The sequence below is a fragment of the Nilaparvata lugens genome, chromosome 4, assembly GCF_014356525.2.
Source record: "Nilaparvata lugens isolate BPH chromosome 4, ASM1435652v1, whole genome shotgun sequence".
NCBI lineage: Eukaryota > Metazoa > Arthropoda > Insecta > Hemiptera > Delphacidae > Nilaparvata > Nilaparvata lugens.
In genome coordinates this window covers 37,230,897-37,250,087 of record NC_052507.1, presented here as the reverse complement: position 1 = coordinate 37,250,087, position 19,191 = coordinate 37,230,897, and the positions used below count along the sequence as shown (strand labels likewise).

At 32.9% G+C, this 19,191-nt stretch overlaps 1 protein-coding gene across 11 annotated transcripts in view; it reads left to right on the top strand.

Moving 5' to 3' along the window:
* The window catches only part of LOC111062599 (fibroblast growth factor receptor homolog 1), a 66,469-nt gene that overhangs the window by 29,047 nt on the left and 18,231 nt on the right, over positions 1-19,191 (top strand). For 5 of the 11 annotated variants that reach the window (XM_039427413.1, XM_039427407.1, XM_039427414.1 and 2 more), the window contains 9 exons: positions 7,143-7,257; positions 9,546-9,675; positions 10,860-11,164; positions 11,864-12,031; positions 12,529-12,716; positions 13,783-13,915; positions 14,704-14,865; positions 15,742-15,930; positions 17,524-17,723. In XM_039427413.1, coding sequence (XP_039283347.1) covers positions 7,170-7,257; positions 9,546-9,675; positions 10,860-11,164; positions 11,864-12,031; positions 12,529-12,716; positions 13,783-13,915; positions 14,704-14,865; positions 15,742-15,930; positions 17,524-17,723 — 1,563 coding nt within the window. In that variant the 5' untranslated portion in view covers positions 7,143-7,169. Of the gene's footprint in view, positions 1-1,375; positions 1,526-7,142; positions 7,258-9,545; positions 9,676-10,859; positions 11,165-11,863; positions 12,032-12,528; positions 12,717-13,782; positions 13,916-14,703; positions 14,866-15,741; positions 15,931-16,678; positions 16,864-17,523; positions 17,724-19,191 lie in introns of those variants that run through there. The other 6 variants (XM_039427416.1, XM_039427412.1, XM_039427417.1 and 3 more) reach the window with 3 other exon arrangements.

Genomic DNA, 19,191 nt, shown 5'->3' with positions numbered 1-19,191 from the left:
TCATCACAGAAAAGTGACTGCAAGATATTCCAGTATCATGTATCATATCAAATACCTTGATATGATTATAACCTATAAATCCTTCTTACCTCTTATAATACATGTATACTGGATTGGTTCCGAACTGATCCAGATACTTTACAAATGAACGTTTCTAACAAACTATAATAAGTAGTCTAATAGAAAAATACTAAAAATAACAAGTAGCCTTGTTTAATATCAATAATCCTTGTTTAATGAAGCTTGAATACTAATTACTATGTGTATATTATTATGTGATTCATAATATAGTATTCACATCAGTTGAGTTTGTCGTAGTACTAAGACTTTTTGTAAGGAAGTATACAGTACAGAACAAAAGAGAATCATTATAGATCAACAAATTCCTGTACCGAAGAATGGCCTGTCTTTTCCCTCCCTGAACTTATTTTCCTTGAATATATGAACTTATTTTTGAATTAGAACTAGGCTTTATGGTAATTTGAACGTTTTTCCCTCTGAGATATTAACTTCTATTAAGCGCCATTACTAGTCATTATCATAGTACAACAGTTTTACCATCAGTAGATCACAGGGGTGCCTACAGGGGGGGGGGGACATGACGCCAACGGCGTCATATAAATTTTTGGGGGGGATTAATTTTTAACCTAGAGAACCGATTCTCTCTAATAATTTTTATTTCATTCATTTTTTATAATTATTTGTATTTATTAATTATTTTATTCATTACTGCTTTGTATTTCCAAACGATGTAAATGATGAGTTCCTACTGAAATAAATTACTTATGATCAGTGTAAGCGCCAGCTTACAGGTTTTTGGAAATCGTATCGAGAATTTCAATTTCAGGATTTTCCCGCACTTGGATTAGCTGACAGGCAATATTGTCAATATGGATAGACTAGGTAATTGATCGACATCAAACAGTCAGATTGAATATTCAGGAGTGTATCGTTTCAGTACATGCGCATAAACGCGAGAACATTCATCTAAAAGAACATCTCGGGCCGGTTTCCGAGCTCGGGATTTAGCTAAGTTCTAGACTTTGAACCGCTGGAGTCAGAAAATTGGCTTTCCAAAACTGGGCGAAGTCGCAGTAAATAATTGCAGCAAAATAAATATTTATTTTCTGATCTCTATAATTGGAAAGGTTTCTCCTTGACGAAATGAAACATTTTTAAATAATTCAAAATAGCTGAAGTTTTACACTATATTCTCTTTATTTTATTTTGTGTTCAATTTTCTAGTTTTTCGAAATTTAATTTAAATATGACTTTGACTAAGACTACGACTACGCCCCGTTTTGGAAAGCCAATTTTCTTACTCCAGCTGTTTAAAGTCTAGAACTTAGCTAAATCCCGAGCTCGGAAACCGGCCCCTAGTGTTATCCTCGCCAGGAAAAAGACTGAACTACAGCATCCTTGCAAGCAGCAAGCAGTCTCTTCACCTTCCAGCACCGGGTCCAAGAGGGATTCTAACCAGATGCTCGGCTGCAGTGAGAATAACAGTTCCAGTTGGGAAAATAAGGTACTGTACCAGTAAACCGGGGTGACTTTGTCTTAATTTTGGGGAGTTGACATTTTAAACAGCTTGCAATCAATACTTGAATTGCAACAAATCTATTGCAATATTTTTTATTGCACTCTGCAATGTTTAAAGAGTATTTTTCATTTTAAAAAGTTAATATTTTCCTCAACTTGAACAGAGACATATTTTTTTGAAAATAAGAGACAATGTCAATCAGGGGTTGGGTTGACTTTGTCTCACTTTGAAAAATATATGGAAAAAAATTAATTTTCAAGAGTCAGACAAAGTGAAACCAACTGTTAACCTTTAAAATGAACAATGACATAAAAAACAAATGAAATCCACTTCAAAAAATCACAAATTATTTATTGAAAAATATTTCAGTTTCTGCTGCCTAAAAATATTATGGCATGATGGCTCCAACTACAGAATCAGCAAAAAAGAATATTGAGAACGTATTAATTTTAAGAGGTGAATATTTTGTTTTATTATGGATATTATGGGATATTATGGATATACCAATTGAAATATAATAAAAAGGCAAACATAAAATGTGCTCTCCGATATCATAAGTCTTTTAGAAATAAGTTTTCTAATACGAAGTTTTCCGAAAACAAAATTACAAGATGAAGCAAGCAGTTAGCTTTTATCTCGATAATTCAACTAATATATCGAGATTCGACAAGATATCGATTGTAGAACCTCGACAATGATCAGGGCTACGGGTATCAATTTTGAACATCGATTTCGGATAACAGAGATCGGAGATGAACTAATTCGAATATTTTTTCCGCGAGGTGGGACAAAGTCACCCCGGGGTAGACAAAGTCACCCTGGTCGACGGTACGTACTTGAAGCTACAATATTTCGTATTTAGGACTCCTAAAGTTGTAGTTTGTGAGGCGTACAGCCCCAACATTCAGCTTACTTGTTATCCAATTGTCCCACTTCCCACTCTCACTTGTTTAACAGGAAGACCCAAAAATAAGGGGAGGATCTTTAGTTCATTCGGGGGGGATTGGAGTCATAGACGTTAGGGGGGATAGGCACCCCTGGTAGATCAAACCAAACCTGGTTCAAGACTGAAGTTGAGCTGCAAATAGCATGTGCCTTTCAAGTAGTTACGCCTGGTTAAGGTCGTCTTGCCTTAATCCTTGAAAAAGTACAGGCCTCTATCAAGGACCAAATAAAAATTGATATTGTGGTCAGGGATAGGAAAACGTTTCTTGGTTGATGGCGGTCTAATGGGACTAATCCCAAACTACTGTTTTTTTACGATAAAAAGTAGGGTTCGATGATGCATTAAAAGCTTGTCAAGAGAAAAAGGAACCTGCCTTAAAATCAGCCTTCGGTGACGTCATATTCAAGTGTTTTAAAATTGAGAGCATCCTAAGCAAGATTAAGCTCAAATATGTCTATACACATTCTATAGGCCTACGAATTGCAAAAAAGTTAATTGATAAGAAAGAAGTTGGAGAAAGAACAAAATAAAGCAAACAAGACATGGTGAACTACAGTAGAAGGAGATAAGAGGAGCGGAAGAAAAAAGAATAAGAGTGATACTTCATCAGATTAAAGAGAGAGAGAGAGTGAGTGAGAGAGAGAGGTGATCTATTCATGTAGAGTCTAGCTATAAGAGTTCAAGAAAAATTATCTCGGCAATATGGGACAGCCGGACAGTGGTTATTGATAAGAAATTAATTTGTCAAATCATTAAACACTTTGTGGCCTGCGGGAAATTCATTATTTCAATTGAAGTTTCATTCAGTTTTCAATTTCCTATTCCAAGAAGTCATGATAATTTATGCTCCTCAGCTTCTTGATTACAGATAAAAGTGAGTTCCGACAGCCCCCACTATTCATTTTGAAACGCATTACAAATTGAAATAATTAAGATCTGAACCAGGGGGGTCTTAAGGGGCACAAGCCCCCCCTTACTTTCAATCAGAAATTATATTCAAGGAATGGAAACTACAAGTTTTGTAGAGTCAAATTCTTGTTATCTCTAACAGTTTTCCACGTCATGATATCCGCTCTATAAAGTTTTTCAGTCAATTGTTTGCTCTTTCAGGCTGTGTAACTCCTCTTAAAATCTCAAGTTATCAACAATAGATCAGATAATAGAAAAATTTGAAGGGAATGCTTGAATGTTGGATGTTCAAAAACATAAACTCATTCAAACAGTTCACGTTTGGTTTGTACTTGCAAATTTCATAACAAGATGAGATCAAGAAAGCATAAATCACAATATTATCATCTCATCTGTGTGATTTCTGTACACTAAATTAGGTGAGATGGCCTCAAGATAGCCTACAATCAGTTTCAGATCAGTGGAAGAGATCGCAAGCCATAAATTCAGTGGCAAGTGGAACAAACATCAGGTCGCTCGCTAATGAATGATGCCGGCACATTCTATTTATTTAATTTGAGGATTTTGTTGTCGGCAGAAGCTTTCTTGGCAAAGTGAGTGCGGCTTTGTCTTCTGTCTATCAGCGTTGGTTAATCGTCTTTTCAAAAATAACCCACCCAGACTTCCTATTTCTGCTCTTTTTTGCGCAGACGAGACATCGAATTTAGTCGGTTGCTTTATGTAGATATTCTTCCAGGGAAGATTTATCTTTCAGGATTTGGGAACAAAGTCAATACAGTGGTCATGATACTCAACAGAAGTACTTAAAAAGTAATTTGAATATGTCCAATGTGTACAAAAACATGGAGTTACACAAAAGTGAATAACTGGTAATTTAATTTCATTTTCTACTAGAGCAAATGTTGTTTCATTATAAATGCTTCAGTATAATAGCAAGTATTCAAGTATGCCTTCAGATATAACAAAAAGTGAAATAATAACACGAATATTAAGCTCTTAAAAGAAACTATTAACTTGAATCAATGAGCTTTCAGAGCTCTCAGATACATTAAAATAATAATATTCGTTTTATGAATTGATTTATATATTGATTCAAAGGTCCTTCATACCATGAGGATCCGATTCGAAGAAATTCAATAAAAAGTAATAAAAGAAGGTGAATTTTGAGTCAAAGATTGTGTTTTTACGTTTTTCTCGATACCGGCTTTATTCATACCATTCATAAACCCTATCAACTGGCATGAGTCTCGTTATCTGGCAAGGTTGTAGAAGCTGCGCAACATTCTCGGGAAAGATACATTTTGTAACCTTTTTATCACGATTTTCTCAAAAAATGGCTCAACCGAGTTCTTCTTTAATTGATAGTCTACCCTGCATAGTAGGTTCTATAAACCTAAATAGGTCTCCTTCTTGACAGTCAGCAGAGGCTCCATGTCATCCTTGAAAAGATTAACTTTGTAACCTTTAAGTTACGAAGAAATAAGGTGGATTCACCACCACCTTTTATGCATTTCACAGTTTTCCCAAACTGTTCTGAATTATTTTCTCTACTTCTCTTGATTGAGGAGTGAGGTTTGCTTTTAAATGAACAGGAGAATTTGTGTGAGTGTACCACACCAAATTTTCTAAATAGTGAGCTATTTTCTTGAGCTTGAAAGCAATATAATCAAACAAAATTGGTTTCTAATTAGAAAATTGAAAATAGACTGACATCTGAGTTCAAGACTGCTTGTCTATTGTCAGCTTGCTCTAGCATTGTTTTCTTCCTGGCAGTTCCTAGGTTTTTTTTTTGAGAAGAACATCATTGCTAGTTAGCGTTTACTTGTTATAAAATAGGATAACAAATGTGACTAGAAATTCTCGGTTCTCCCCTAATAGCTATTGGAACATAGAGGTCTCAAAAGTGATTCTGGCATTTTCAGGAGACTGAACTCACAAATTTGGCCAGTTTTAAAATTTGCCAGAGAACAAATGTAGGCCTACCATCAATTTCCTTACAATTCCTTAGTCATCAATCCAATTCTATAATTCACTCGCATTCGAATAGATTGGTCTTACAATATACACTACTAAATGCTGGTTCACGAATACCATCACACAAATACACATAATAACTAGGTAATGAGAACAAGTAATATCAATCAAAGAAGTAACTCTAGATAAGATGAAGATTAGCCCATAACGTCACGAAAAATCATAGTGTAACGTTGAATTAATTAATTGGACCAGTAGCAAAAATAGGTAGGCTACATTTAAATTACATGCAGCAATTCAATTGCTTTGAAGCTACTCTCTTCGAAGAGAATTTCATAAATGCTTCACACAATCCCTGATGATTGTGAAGTTTGCTGGAGATGAAACCAATTTCATATGAATTTAATTTGATGAAATCAAGAAAAGTATTCTATTAAGTGGCTTGACTAGTCTCTTTCACTTTAGAGAGAATCAAATATTTAAAACAAATCATTTTGCTAATTTTGAGTCTTTATAATGATAAGTAGAATAGAACCTGCAAAATGAACGTTTTTTTTTTTCAATTATAAAGTTTGTTCGTTTGTTTTTAATAGCTTCAAGATTCAAGATTTCTTTATTGCGAAAGACATTTATATACAAATGCATAGCATCTTCATAATAAATTAAACATGGTAAATAGAAAGTATTTACATTCATAGAGATAAAAATTCAAACACAAGCATACAAAACAGCAAACAAAAATACCCTCTTCCCAGAGACTCTTAACAGAGTATGAGAATTGTCAAAAAAAATGCATGAAAACATTACTTTTAATAAGAAAGTTAAAGGAAATCAAAGGTGAAGTACCGTAGGTAGTAAGAATTATTTCACCCCGAACTTCATTTTAGAGCGTAACTTAGTCTGATTCTCTTCATTTAGTGCGGATGTGAATTCTCTTAAAGGTTTCCTCTAAAGGTTTTTTGCTTTAATTTATCGTCGTTTGGTAATACGCTAGCAAGGGTGATCCATGAGAGCAAATACAATAATTGTACACTACTAAACTCTTCAATTGAAATTTGATTCGGAAAAATTTGTATAGAGTATTCAACATTCAATACGCTACGTTTGAAATACTTGAATTGTGAGGTTTGTGACTCGGTATTCTGCTCGCCTAGTCACTTTCAAAAGCACAATATATTATTATCCCTCCACTTTCCCTGGTAATTGGTATCCTTTCTCCAAAAATGCATTCATATTATTTCAGAACTCTTCAAACTTTCATCCCAACACTTAAAATAAAAATAATAATATAAATAAAAAAGGTGAGCTGAGAAAAAATGGACTATAGGGGCAGAAGAGAGTGCGGTATAACTTAAGCAAACCGTTTAAAACAAGCCGTGGAGGGTCTTCTCCAAATAATGCTCCCTCTATATATATACAGTAAGATTCGCTTTGGAGTGTCAGAATTGGTTGAATGGGAAGCATTGATTGCTCTTATAAGGAATGCTGACAGTGTAAAGTGGATCTCACTACAGATGATGTGTCTGCAATCATCAATACGCACATAAATATAGATATAGTGCATGAACTTTGTAGACGCATTCGGAGAGTAGGCTAGTGGATAGATTTTTGAAACGACGAGGCCAAAAGGGCAGAGATAGTTAAACTTTGGCACCGGTACAACTCTCAGAAACTAGCGTGCAATTATTAAAAGAAAGCGACTGAAAAAATAACAAACAGCTGCCGCAAGCACGTTACTATTTCTGTTGAATTTGTTGTTATTTTGTGTTGCAGGAGAAGCAGTGAGAGTGAGAGAGAGTGATGGAGCGTCAGCGTCTGTTGGCCTGGACGTTGGTCGCTGTGGTGACGTTAGCGGCTACCGTCTCATCCAGAGAGATACTCCTCAAAGGTGGCTAGAAGCGCACAACTATCTTACTATCTATATGACAATTTCTCCAAATATACTAAAACAATTTTCATTCCCAAGAATGTATAAGAACTGTACTGAAAATAATATCGTCTCTCAACGGAATTCCACCTCAAATATCCATTTAGCAAAATGACTGCCATTTTTTACTTTTTATATGAATGCTATGATGAAATTTTGAATGACTTTCATTCAAATAATCACAAATAGTCACAAATAGCAGTGAGCCCATGTCATCTGTTACATGAAATTCACCTTGAACCTGAATGTGGAACCGTTTACTCTAGATTAATATTTTCAGTTCAACACCTGTGAGAGCCTTTTCAATATTTGTGGAAGAATTGGAAAGTTAAAGAGGAGCATTTTAAAAGTAAATATTTGTCAAAGACAGATAAAGTGGAAGATTAGGTAATCTAATGGGACTTCCTCTTAGAAAAACATGTCAGTTAAGTAATTTATGCTGTATACAGAATCTTGGAGAACTCCTCATCCCTAAATGATAATGCCACCAAAATGACATTTAGTATTTATCTGAGGTGTTCAAGTGATTCTGTAAGAAGACATATATAATGTTTTCAAGAGGAAGGTAAAATACAAGATTTGGATATGCAACAACAGTAGGATAACTTAAGCTTATATTATTTTCAATTTTCAAGTTAATGAAGTATGTATGAGACTACGGTCCTGTACTCAAGCCTATTATAATAATACAGCTGTACAATTGAAAAAGTCATGAGAAATTAAATTTTTGTAGGCCCACTAATAGGAGGAAAAATAATTCATTTTTATTTTTCGAGTTTAAAGACAATCGTCAAGAATTCAAAGTCAGAAGTGATCTTTAAAAACCAATTGAAAATATTATATTTATCTTTTTGTTAATCATCAAATAATCAACTTTTTAAGCCTTGAATATTCATCTTGGAGAACTCCGTTTGGTACTTGAATGAATCTAGTTGTTGAATATTTTTAAATTGCAGAGAAAAAGCAGGACTTGGAAGAAATATAATTATGATAAAGCCTTCTGAAGATATAGTATTCAAAAATTTGTAAAAGGAAGTGAAATTTATGAAAGGGATACTCTAAATTCTTTTCAATTTTAAAAGATTGAAATTTCTTAAAGGGATGCACTAATTTTTTTAAAGATAATATCAAGTGACGTCATAATTATTTGACAACGTATTATTTCTGTTGACCAATGAAATGAATGTTATTAAAAATCAAATGTTTCTGTTCAAATTCAATTCCTATTGAATCAACTCTTTATTCTGTACATAGACTACAATCTCCTTTGCTGAATCGTTCATTATAATAGTCCAAATTGAGCGGGAGTTAGTTTAATAGTCTTAGTTGGAAATAATGACTGAAAACCATTTCTCATCATTATACTCAATTTAAAATCGATAATGCACTATGATGTATTATTATTTCTTATTCATGTTACGGTGACAGTAATAGCATCATGAAAGCATAGATAAGCAAAGCATATAAAGAAACAAGATGGCATTTCCATCAGACAAATATACTAGTTGTGTAAATCAGTTGTTTACTATGATACCTCTATGATCAAGCAAGGAAATGAAGCACTATTTTAGGTAGGATGGAAACCACCAAGAGTATGGTCTACTTAAGAAGCTTATACTAGCAATCAAAGAAAATCATATTGATCAAATAGGAAAATATGAAATTATCAATCATTTTTCAACTGCTGGTAGACAATTTACAATTTTTTTGTTTTCACTCATCCTGGAGAAATGCAATAAAATTAAAGATGATGGTATCTTGATCCATTTTGAGCTGCGATATATTAACACACTTTTTCTATGTATTTCACATGACATGCAGTCAAATAATGATTAAAATATTACATATTTGACTGCATGTCGTGTGAAATACATAGAAACACATAGAATGTGCAATAAAATTAGTCACAACACAAATCTAATACTCAAACACAATCATATTAAGCTTTCAGTGATGGCTATAGTCCCTACAGTCGATAATATAGGCTACTGAAATCTAAATCAATCAGATTATCTCAACAGAAAGTGCCGCCAGAGACAAATAAATCAGGAATTGAATATTAAACAGATTAAATATGTCCACTCTATGGTGCCACTTCACTCTTGAATTCATAGGTTAAGAATAGAAAAGTTTTGCTAGTATATAGCTATAGGTTCTAACATAAACTACTGATGAGGGAGCATTCTCATTCTATGCTCTATATGTTCTATGCTTTAAACTCTATAACCAACTTCTAGTTCACATTCCAGATGATGACACAGAAGAAACAGCTCAGATTGGGGAGAAACTAGTGATACGATGTGGTAGATTCAATGGAGTCCAGGGAGTCACATTCTTATGGTATAAGGATGACTTAAAGCTGCCCAATTCCAGATCATGGTGAGTATGATTGAGTTTATGAAGTGGAGTAATTAAATACTAATATATAAAAATATAATCAAATATAAATATTAAATAATTAAGTATAAGCCCTACCGTACTTCTTATCACTATTCTTGATCTTAACTGAACAACAAAAGGTGGAAAAAAGTAAATACTAATGTAAGTAGGTAAAAGTTAAATCTTAAAGTAGAATCATAACCTATTTTTGAACATTTCATTATGAAAATTTGGGAATGGAATAGTTTTAGGTCAAGCCTGTTGTTCCTTCCCAATCATATTTATATGATTTGTGATTGTATCAACAAAGAAAAAAAAGGTAGCCTACGTGATCAGATTTGAATGAGATCAAATCAAACAAAGTCAATTTATTCCAGAAACATCATTCACCAGTTGAATTCTGTTCATGAATTTTAAGAATTATTTTATGACATGTATTTTCACTAGACTAGTAAGAGGTCTGTGTGTTTTGAAATGTAGAAAATGAAGTGATATTTGAAAACTCATTCATACCGCTAATCATTGGCAAGCATACCGCTAAGCACTGGAGTAGTGCGTGGATCTCATTGAGAATAGATTATTAGTCACAAAATACAATAGTAAGAAATTCAAAAAAATTGAAATCTCTATGATATACGAGGAAAACCTAGAAATATGACTAATACTCTTTAAATTTTTTGCGAAAAAAGCTTTTATTAGGTAATTTATATTCTCTACATATATTCTCCACAAATTCTGAAGCACGATGTACTTTGTTAATTTTCAATTTGAAGTACACCTGCTTGTGTTCTTTTACAATGGTTTATTTTGTGAATATGATCATCTCATCTTCAAATAAAGTCAATCATTGTAGAAGTGTTCAAAACGTTCAAATCATATACATTTGTTAACAAAGTTATTAATAAAAATGTTAAAAGTAGGTCTATTTGATTCGTTAGAATCAAATCAAATAAGAATTTATTGTCAAATCAAACGAAAAAAATATTATATATAGCCTAATAAGAATGAAAATCACCACCAGCCTGAAAAAACAATATATAGTAAACTTAAGGTTTTACAATAGCTAGAATAAATGATCAGCCTATGTGTTATGAACAGAAACTATGAGAACACAACATTTCAAGTTAACTGTTGTAGAAATAAGAAGAAATCGCAAAGTTAAATCGATATTTTATCATTTTTAGGCTGAAACTGAAACCAGTGAAACGCAACGATGAAGGAAAGTATGCCTGTCTGGTGACCAAACAGTACGAGTTTGAGAAATGGCATAACTTGACTCTGATCACTTACAAATCTATGGATGAGCAGAAGAAAAGCCCGTTGAAAATAATGGACCACAAGCGTGACTTCACAGACGCAGAAAGCAACAATTTCGATCTTGCCAACGAAGATGAGAAGCACATTCCATATTTCATCAATCCTGAGGAGCTTCACTCAATAGTGCCCTTGCTCAAAGGGCAGAACCACACCATAAAATGCTCTGCCGATGGTAACTTGGTTCATTTTCATAGAAGAATAGGCCTACCTATCATTTATTACCTACCTATATAAAAACATATATTCATCAACAACCTGATATCGATTGGAGAGTTGTGGTGAAACCAACAAATCTGATTTCTCATCAGTAAATATCATTCATTATTCATGTTATAATCAATTTTTTATATTCAGACAATACGTTATTTTCGATTTGCAATGAATCTCAAAGAAATAGCAGATAATATAATAAAATATATTATCATATAATACTATCTCAAATAATATCAATTTTCATAGAATCACAAGTGGCCTACTCTTTATTTTTGAATACGCAACCAGTTCCGGGAAATTATGCATCATTATCAAGTATCCAAATCTATAGTAATAAATAATCAGTGACAAATAAATGTTACTAGTGATTAAAAGTGATTAAGATGCAGATGTAAATAAGAGATAAATAAGAAATATTTAAAACTAACAGGAAATGGAGATCTAAGTGCCCTTTATTAAAAACTTTTATTCTATTTTCACAACTTATATCTTCATTTCCTGATAAATAAGAGTAGCCCTTACCAGAAATTTATATTTAATATGATTTTATTATGAGAAAAAAATTTCCAAGTAAGTTAGTCTTGGAGTAACACAACTATTTTCCACTAAGAGAGCCTGCAATCGATTTTTTGTATGATTATAATTTTATATTTGACAGGATCAACTTCATTGCAAATAAGTTGGGAGAAGAACGGCAAGGCGATTGTGGTGAACAGTGATCGGCTGATGCTGGCGAGTGTTCGCGAGACGGATGCAGGCAACTACACGTGTACTGTGCGCAATCAATATGGATCCGTTCACCACAACACCGAACTGCAAGTTTATAGTGAGTGAATTCATTCAATAGCTTAATCACTTTAATACAGAAGTTTTTCCTACTAGAAGAACTTCTTCAAGTTTGAAGTAGACTTCTCTGGGAAAAAAACCACTTGAAAAATCTATTGTTACTCCGATTTTAGTTTCTATCATTCTATACATTCCATTTGGGTTACAATAAAATTTTTGGTAACACTCAAGTTACTTGTGAGTAAATAAATTCATCAACTTTCACTCACATTGATAAACTAAAGTATATTTTGATCTTTGGTATTTGATGGTACACCGGTACCTTAATGTTCCAATTTCAGCTTTTATATTATATACAATCCATATATTGTGCTACAATCGAATTATTAAGTTGAGTTTATTGATTGATCCAATAGCTCAATCTCATTGATAAGGTACATAAATTATTCATTGTTTACTACCAATGTAATTTTTATTGTATTCTAGAATCCATCTTGAGTTACATTCAAGCTATTAGCAACTCTTACTTGATTCCAGATTATGAAAAAGATATGCCAATTATTTTGGAGTCGCCGAGAAACACTACAGTGAGCTCAGGTGATTCGACATGGTTTGTGTGCAAAGTGTCCACACCCAATGACAGCAAAATTGTTTGGCTCAGGCTGAACAATACGCATCCGAAGCAGATCAACTTCACCTGGCCTCTGGACAGGTTTCGAATCAATGTAAGTCACATGCATAGATGCACAATTATTTTTCCTCATAATTCATCATCTTTTGGACATATTTCTTTAAAGTATATAATACTCTATAAATAAAAATATAAATCTCAGTATCCTTTTAAATTATTTTATCACAACATGTTTCGGACATCAATTTTCACTTGAAAATGGCATTAATGTCCGAAAATTGTTGTGAAAAAATAATTTTAAAGGGTACTGAGATTTATATTCTTATTTTTATTGAAAGTAACCCTGAAAAAGACAATAAATAATACTCTACTTTATCAATTACTTCCAAAACTTGGTTCATATAGCTAATATGTAATATCATATAATTGAGTTTGGCAAAATAAAAAATTATTATAAATGAAAGAAATGAATATCGATTATTATGTAATCGTTACTATACAAATGTTGAATAGACAATATTTATTCTATTCATTCACCTTTACTATGGAGAAGTTCATAAATTGTTATGTTTCGTCAAGAGTGGATTTCATAAAGATTTATTGATTGCTATTTGTGATTGAGGATGTATTGTTCTTTATAATAAAATATTGAGGAAATTCATTGGATTTGATCTTATAGACATACAACCTTTTCCAAATATTACGATATTTAAAAATCGTATATTTAAATATACGATATATATAAATATATTTGATAAATATCACGTATTTCCCAATTATTCTGATTGTGATATGAATAATATTGGCACTTTTCATAATTCATACGGTAGACTTATTCTAGTGGAAGTATATTCAATTTCAGTGTTTAAACGAGTAGTAGTGTTTGAACCAGAACAATGGTTTCTTGGGCCGTGGCGAAGACACCGAAATAAGAGTATAATTTATCATGAATAAAATGGATACCTCATGTAGGCCTACCTTACTCATGTTGATATTTGATATAAATACCTTACTAAGAAAATACAATTTTTGAATTTTAATGTATTATTATGCTACTTGATCTTTTTTCAATAAATAAGGAACGGTACGCGTACTTATTAGCACTTGAAAATGCATGTTCCAATATATTTCATTAACTTATTTCAAATTCAATTTTACAGATACAAGGCGACAAATCGCAAGAGAAATTGATTCTTGAAGATGTTTCACCCGATGACAAAGGCTGGTACTCTTGTTTAGTGAATAGTTCAAAGGGGACTGAATTCCACAGTGCCTGGCTTCAAGTCAACTCTGGTAAATATAACATTATAACAATTTATGTATACTGTAATAATGCTACGAAATTATAATATCGAAGTAACGAGTCATTGATAAGCATATCCTACATAATGTTCATTCTTATTAGATAATAATATATTTGTGAGGTATGAATATTTAATAATTTATTCCATTGAAATACAGCCGAAAATTTGTGGATTATTGATTTCTCTATTTTGTAGTATAGTCCATACCACATATCATTGAGTATTCACTTCCTTAGTAAGGGTTACTCGTATTTAAGTCAACATTGAAAAATCAAAGAACCCTTTTTCAGCTTCATTTTATTTCTCACATATCTCGACTTATGTCATTTTCAAGTAAGAAATTAAATAAAGTTGAAAAAGGGTGATTTTATCATTTTTCTACATATTATTGAGTTATTGATATACATACAAGCCAATATGATTCAATAATTCTAGCTCGGTTATAATCCTCATTTATTTATGAATGAATTTGAAATTTGAATCTTTATTCATTTATTCCAAGGCTCAACTCACACTTTCGCGACTCAGGTAGAGGCTCGACTCTATTCGAGAGCATGTGTTTTCAAATGGTGACTAGAATCGACTGGTCTGAGTGTCACAATTTGGAAGCACATGCTCTCGACTAGAGTCGAGTCTCTTCTCGACCTGAGTCGCGTAAGTGTGAGTTGAGCCTTTAGTGATTTTTATTTTACATTGGATTAGGCTTATTGATAGGCTTTTAGCTTTACAATATTGAAGCTTGGAATGGAATTTCAGATATTTGTGATTCGATTCCAGATTTGGATTTCGATGAAACTACAGGATCCGAGAGACGAACGGTCGGATCTTTGAACAGCACCGAGAAGCTGACTCCTCCTCGCTTTACCGCCAGGAAGCAGATGCATCGAATCGTTGCTAAACCGGCTGGAAATATGTTTCGTTTGAAGTGTCCTTCTGAAGGTTAGGCACAGTTTTCTTCAGTTATAGCTTATAAAATGCTTTCCGTCATATCTTTATTCTTTTCATATTGCAAGTTTAGGCTAACTCATAACTTATTTACATTGATACAAAAATGTTTTTTAATATATTTAAAAAAATCCACATAATTTATAGATCCATGGAAAGCCATAAAATATGTATCCACAAAGTTTGCATCTGTTTAACTGAACATCGCTTGCTTTTGTTGTTGATATTCATTTATTGATATAATAATTTATTCTCGAAAACATTAAACACGTTTCAACAATGATAATAATAATTTAAAGGAAAGGATCGGCTTACACATGTACGGAATATGAAATACACGAATGATGCATCATCACGTCTGATGATCTGAGCTATTTGAACTAATTAACTTTAAATTTTGCATAAAGATTATGAATGTAGAATATTTATGGACATGGACGAGGATGGACATAGATTTATTTTGATTGCTATTAATCAATTAATTCTAATTAAATAATTATAAGAAATTATCTAATTTGTAATTTGAAGTTCACGTAACTCTAAAAGCTTAACCAAATAGGGTATTCTCGAAGTGGCTACGTAGCTTAGTTGGTGGCGCGCGCGGTTCAGGAATCAAAGGTTCGAGACCTATCAAGCTTTTTTTGCTGGAAATGTTCAACTCTCATGAAGATTATCCACTTAATTTAGAACCAAATAATAAATCATTATTCTATTTTTTATGTACCAATATGTTGTCATGTGGACATAAGAAGATTGCATTTTACAACACCAAATTTTCCCCGGTGCAAAGCATGGATTAACTGCTAGTTAATTATAACGTGTGAACCATGGATTCATAATTCTTAATTGTCTACTTGCTGTTTGTTATAGGAAATCCATACCCGAACATAACTTGGCTGAAAAATGGGCAACCTCCCGAACGGGCGCTGGGCAACATCCTCTACAGACAATGGTCCATCACACTCGAAGATCTGGTCACCACCGACTCCGGCAACTACACGTGCATTGTCTGCAACAGTCTCGGCTGCATCGACTTCTCCTTTCAAGTCGACATCATCGGTGAGACAGTTCACTCCAATCTGTTTTCTTTTTCAGTACAATGAATATTATTTTATAATTATGTAATTTATGTATTCCCAGATACAGTATAGGCTTATTTATTACGTGTAATTTACCAAGACTATATATGAGTATTGTGATTAGATATTATAAAATAATTGTTTATGAAAAAATAGATCATCCGGATGGTAAACTCCACTGAGATTATCATATTCTTAATATATTATGATACGCAAGCAAAAAAGACTGTAATTAAGAAAACACAGTTTTATCTTGTCACATCCAAATTTATAAAAATAAAACTGTGCTTTTTCAATTATGGAAAAATTCCACAATATCAATTCTCATTCAACAAATTTTATCAAGACTGTAATTAATTGCTATAAGACATCATGAAAATGATTTTATGTGAAAACAATTACGTTTAATAGTGGCGACAAAGTTCGTGCTGGTTTCGCTCATTATCAAGCCTAACAGAAACTCTGTAATTACTGTGAGAATATTTGCAGCTTTATTGGTTATTCTGGGTTTACAAGTCAAACATTATTAATTCATCTCATTTCAGAAGAGGAATCCACTTGATGATTCAAGAGGGTCATAATATGATACATTAGACTTGAAAGCATAGAAAAAATCATTCAAAATGTGTTTGAAATTCATAATAACAGATAGTCATCAATCAGGTTTACAAGAAAACCCCAAGTCAAAGGAGATCGAAATTGATGAATAAGTGATATGTTACACACAGAACGCTACCCACATAAGCCGTTCATTCCCGACGGCACAGTGGAAAACGTGACGTCACTAGTGTCATCGAATGTGACTCTGCGGTGCAACCCCGTTTCCGACCTGGAGCCATTCATTGTGTGGATGAGGGTGTCGCAACCCCCACCCCCCTCCGACAACCTCTATCCTCAGGGCATTAAACTCAAGGTACCCGTTACCGCACCTGTGCAAGTCACCTCAAGACGGATTTATCATGAAATTGATACACTTGCTTTATATTTCCAAAAAGTTACTTACAAAGATACTCGATAAAAATTGAGATTTATTATTAGATGGAAACATTTGTAGCAGATATAGACGCTTGTCGCAAATATCGTTGGCGTTGACTTTGAAATAAGAATCACCAATATAAATGATATCCAAATTCAGGAATGGGACTTTGTAAACCCTTGAATCATTTAACAAACTTGTTACCCCACTGCTGTAATGAAGCCTGTATACTATAATTCTTGTGCGGAAAAATTCGGACCTTTAAAGCAGTTTAAGTTATTTAAACATATGAATGTAACAGGAATTAACCAGCTCAGGATGAAGATATTTTTTCTCTTGTTGTTTGTATATCCATTAAGCTAAGGCGACTGCTATGAATATGAGGTATATACTCATTAATAGTATATGCAGCAACTTTGTGTAGTGAAATGAATCAAATTAGAATAAAAATATCACCCTCACATTTTATCGAATATGTGAACCATATTATGATTAATTTGTGACGGGATAAGAATTTTTGCTTTTTTAGAATTTAATTAAAACACTATCTCTACCATTATTTCCAATTTGGAACTTATTGCTTGTTAATACAAACAGGCAGACGTCCCCACATCCCCTATGTGAAGGAGGGATTCCCACGCAATGTGACCGCACTCATCAACTCTGCCTCGGTGCATTTCGAATGTCCGGTTACTTTCCCGGACAAAACTAGTCATGATCACTTTCAGTGGCTGAAACACAGTAAACCTCTCGAGGAGGGTGACTACCCTGACTATCTCAATGGTACCGTCATTAAGGTACGCGTATTTTGCAACATGATCGTGGGTCAGGGCTCAGGCTTTCATAAGCACAGATTGCAGATAGAGAAATTACGGTTTGTAGGTGATAGTTACATGATAATTAAAGGTCAACCATTACGGGAAAAATATAGTAATATATTGACCAATCACATAGCTTTATTCGATTAACATTTTCTTCTAGTTTCCGTTGTTTCTAATATGAAAGAATGCAGTGTTATACATTGGTTTGAAATATTGATTGTTCACAAAAATCAAATGATAAAAACAATATTTTTAAATCCTTGAGGCTGAAACCAGAGCAAATTCTATAAATAGTTTGCCGCGATAGATTTCTGATTTTTTCAAGTGTTGTGATTGGGAGCATTGAACTACCTCGTACAGCCAATCTTGAAATAAGTCAGTTTTTCCAGCTGTCTCTCTATCTGTAATCTGAGTCTGTAACACTGCACGGTAGCTTTGCATCCATGTCACTATATCTAAAGCACTGGCTTTCTATGGTTTGATTACGAGAAAAACCATTGACTTTGGATGGGAGTCCTTGTATTGAGATGTTTGATCATTTTTTTTTTTGTACCATGAAATGGTTATTTTGTAAACGATTTATATTTATGAATTATACTTATAACTTTCTGAGAAGTAGCCAAGTGAATCAATTTCAGATAAATCCCCTCTTAAGACTGAATGCTATTCATAAAGGTTACGGGTGAGATGTAAATGGTGGTTGTTAATCGTCACACTATTATAAGGTGGTTGAATTAATTCCTATTGCAGCTGTGTACAGAATTTTCAAGGAACAAAATATTGTGGGAATAATGGTGGAGAATTCATATTGCAACTAGACATTGGCTAATATTGTCTTGATGGCTTGTTACCGTACCTGAAAAATTTTGAAGCTTTTACATTGTCAACTGAATCTATATAGACTATTTTCACTGAGAAATAGTGTAATAAATGTTCTTTAGGGATATAAATAGAAACACAGAGAATGAATGGGGATGGAAAAGAACATATTAATTAATAAAACCTCACTTGATTATCAAGTATCTTAAAAAAATAATTTCCTGCAAAAATAGATAAAAACTGTATAAATTAATTTTTATGAAAAAACGAAATCTGATACTACCATAGTACAATAGTATTTTCTTGATATGAAAGTAAACTACAGATCCATCAACCATATCCCCATATTTTTTTCATGAATTAATAAGTAGACCGCAATACTGATTTTTTCAATTTTTACTTTCTTTGTAACGGCTACTCATATTCATGTGAAAATCGAAAGAAAATCAAAGTAGCCTACCCTCTATTTTATTTCTCTCAAAATTTTCCCACTTACATAATGTAATTTTTTATATATTGTGAGAAATGACATGTAGTTTAAACGGTTGATAGCCAACTTTGTTTATTTTTTATTTTAATTTTTTTTCAATTGTATTTTTTCTAATTGATATTTATCTGTATTCGA